The sequence below is a fragment of the Sinocyclocheilus rhinocerous genome, unplaced genomic scaffold (genome assembly GCF_001515625.1).
Source record: "Sinocyclocheilus rhinocerous isolate Xijiao unplaced genomic scaffold, SAMN03320098_v1.1 scaffold2752, whole genome shotgun sequence".
NCBI classification, from domain to species: domain Eukaryota; kingdom Metazoa; phylum Chordata; class Actinopteri; order Cypriniformes; family Cyprinidae; genus Sinocyclocheilus; species Sinocyclocheilus rhinocerous.
Window position 1 is genome coordinate 300,790 of NW_015632119.1, and position 2,597 is coordinate 303,386.

Here is a 2,597-nt window from a genome sequence, read left to right on the forward strand (position 1 = left end):
ACACCTGTCAAGCCAGGCCAGCATGCCCTTGGCAGCCCCTATCAGCTCCACCACAGCGGTGAGGAACACGTTAGGTGGTTTGTTTGGACTTCCTCCATCATAAGAAGGGTTTTTCCTGCGCTCTGACGCACAGTTGTGCAAGTTGTTGGATGCTGCTCGCATCTGACCTACCAGAGTCTTCAAGTTATCAGTTTCCACGCCACAGTTCTGCAACAACAAATAAGCATTCACATTAGTCATTTTAGATTAAACTAGATTTTTACATCTAAAGAAAGTGGTGCTTTTCCATTCCAAAGTCGATGACACAATGCTACCCTATTGGGTGTTACTACAGTGCTATGTTTTAGCGTGTTGCTTTGCAGTTGCTAGGGTGTGTTGGATGGTTGCTTACTGGCCCAAGTAAAAAAAAAAAGAGCCCAATTCCAAGAGAGATAGATTTGTAGATACTCTTGTGAAAAATAAGTATACTTTAGCCTACCCTTAAAAAGAGTAAACAAAAATACTGTAATATATATATATATATATATATATACACTTAAAGGTTGATAGTCCCTTTGATATGTGTTAAAAATCCATTTAAATTTCTGTTACCGCACCAGTCAGCTGCAGTCCTGGTGTCTCTCAAAAAGTGTCTTCCTGCTGTGAAAGAAGAAAATATGTTTGGTGTATATACCCACATTCTTCAAAATATCTTCTTTTGTGTTGTACAGAAGAAAGAAACTCATACAAATTTGGAACAAATGAGGGTGAGTAAATGATTTTCATGTTTTGTTTTTTTTTGTGAACTATTCTTTTAAGTGCGAAATGAATGTAATAATTTTTTTCAGACACTCGATGCAGTAGCATGTTAACAGCAATTAAATGAAAATGTACTAAACTGTAGTGCTGAAATTTAAAGTGCTTTTTTGACCCACCAGTTGTCACTGAAATATGGTTAAAGTGTGCTGCCGAATATACTGATAAGCATTTATGATCAACTATTAATCTCTATTGAAGCTTGTATGTTATGCATTTAAATATATTTTGTAATTACACACTTGTAATGATCAAGTTCTAGTTTAGTACATATACTAACTTAAAATATCAAATAACGCACTACAGTTAAAATTAGTTAGACAACACATCAGAATAAGTGTATTTGTTTAAAGCAAGTTAAAAGATTATTAAAACATGATGATTAAAAAAAAATACTTTACAACACTACACTTTTGCAATTAAGTGTTTTATAAAACAGTTATGAAAGTGTCTTAATATTATCTAAGAACTGTTTTTAAAAATATACTTTTAAGATTTGAAGTACTCTACATGTGCAAGCTGTCCCATTTTACTGTCAGGCTGAAGTTTAAAACTTAGGTTTAGGGGTTTGTTCAAATCCCTAATCATAAGCAATAATAACAGTGATGCTAACAGTACCACAAACAAATGCCTCGCTTATCAAGCGCTAAAGCAGTTTCCGTTTGTGTATCTTCCACTTTAATGATATGAAATGTGAAGTATGTGGTGTTTGTAATGCCATGTGACAGTGGCTACAGTGCACGGGTCATTCTCACAACCTTTCCAGCTAAAAATCCCATCACATTCCATCGCACCGGTCAGAGCTGTCGCATGAACATGGTCACTGCCTGACTTCAAAGGGATTCCAGAAAGCCGTCTCTGCCCTAAACCCAGCCAGACACTGACCGACAGACTTGAAGTCTGCCAAAAAGTGCAGAGCCTTTGGCCTGGTCAGCTCCAACAACACAGAATACAAGTGTTTGAGAGAAATATTAACCTGCACTGAGTTCAAGGAGGATGCAGGTGCTCTTCTGGAATCTTCTCCTGTTGTTTTTGTATTATAACAAAGCTTTAGCTATGATGAGTTCATGATGGCAGAATTATTAAAGGAATGAAAAGGGGTAATCCACCCTCTGTTCATTTCATGCTGCCCTCTTCAACTGCCAGAAATTAAGAGCAGAATCTCTCACAGCGTCAAAATACGCTGGAGCAAGGGACGAGGAGACGAGAATACGTGGAAATTTCACAAAACGAGAGTCTTTAATAATCCAACAGGGAGACAGAGCACAAGGAAGACGTTCACAACAAGTAGACCCGACGAAGAACTAAGGAACAGACAGGAACTTACAAACACAGGATAATTACAAACACAGGTGAGCAGAATCATCAATCACTAAACAAGAACAGGAAACATGACCAAAAAAGGAAAACAGGAACTAAGACAGAGGTAAAACAGGACAGACAGTCCAGAATCTTGACATTACGCCCCCTCCCAGAAGGCGCGTCCTCGCACCGTAGAACAACAGAGGGGGGGCACGGGTGGGAACTTAGGAGGAGGCTCAGAAGGAGGACAGACACCCGGGAGGGGGCCGGCAGACAGAGTCCAGGGAGGTGATGATGGAGGGAGGAGCCAGGGAGGAAACAGGAGGAACTTGGAGCAAGAGGAGCCAAGCAGGACCCAGTCCACAGCCATAATGGTGGCCCATGGTGGAGCCGACGGAGGGAGGAGCCATGGAGGAGGAATGCCCGCTGACTCCAGGGGGCTGACCAACGACGGCGGAGCAGGTGGTGGAGGAGCCCGAGGCGGAGACGGAGAGCCAGGG

General features: G+C 41.1%; 1 protein-coding gene across 1 annotated transcript in view; it reads right to left on the bottom strand.

Annotated features, from left to right (window-relative positions):
• Positions 1-2,597, bottom strand: part of LOC107742203 (connector enhancer of kinase suppressor of ras 3-like) — a 34,750-nt gene that overhangs the window by 12,127 nt on the left and 20,026 nt on the right. Inside the window, exon 3 of the mRNA XM_016555098.1 lies at positions 5-207. Within this exon, the coding sequence (XP_016410584.1) occupies positions 5-207 (203 nt within the window). The remainder of the gene's footprint in view (positions 1-4; positions 208-2,597) is intronic.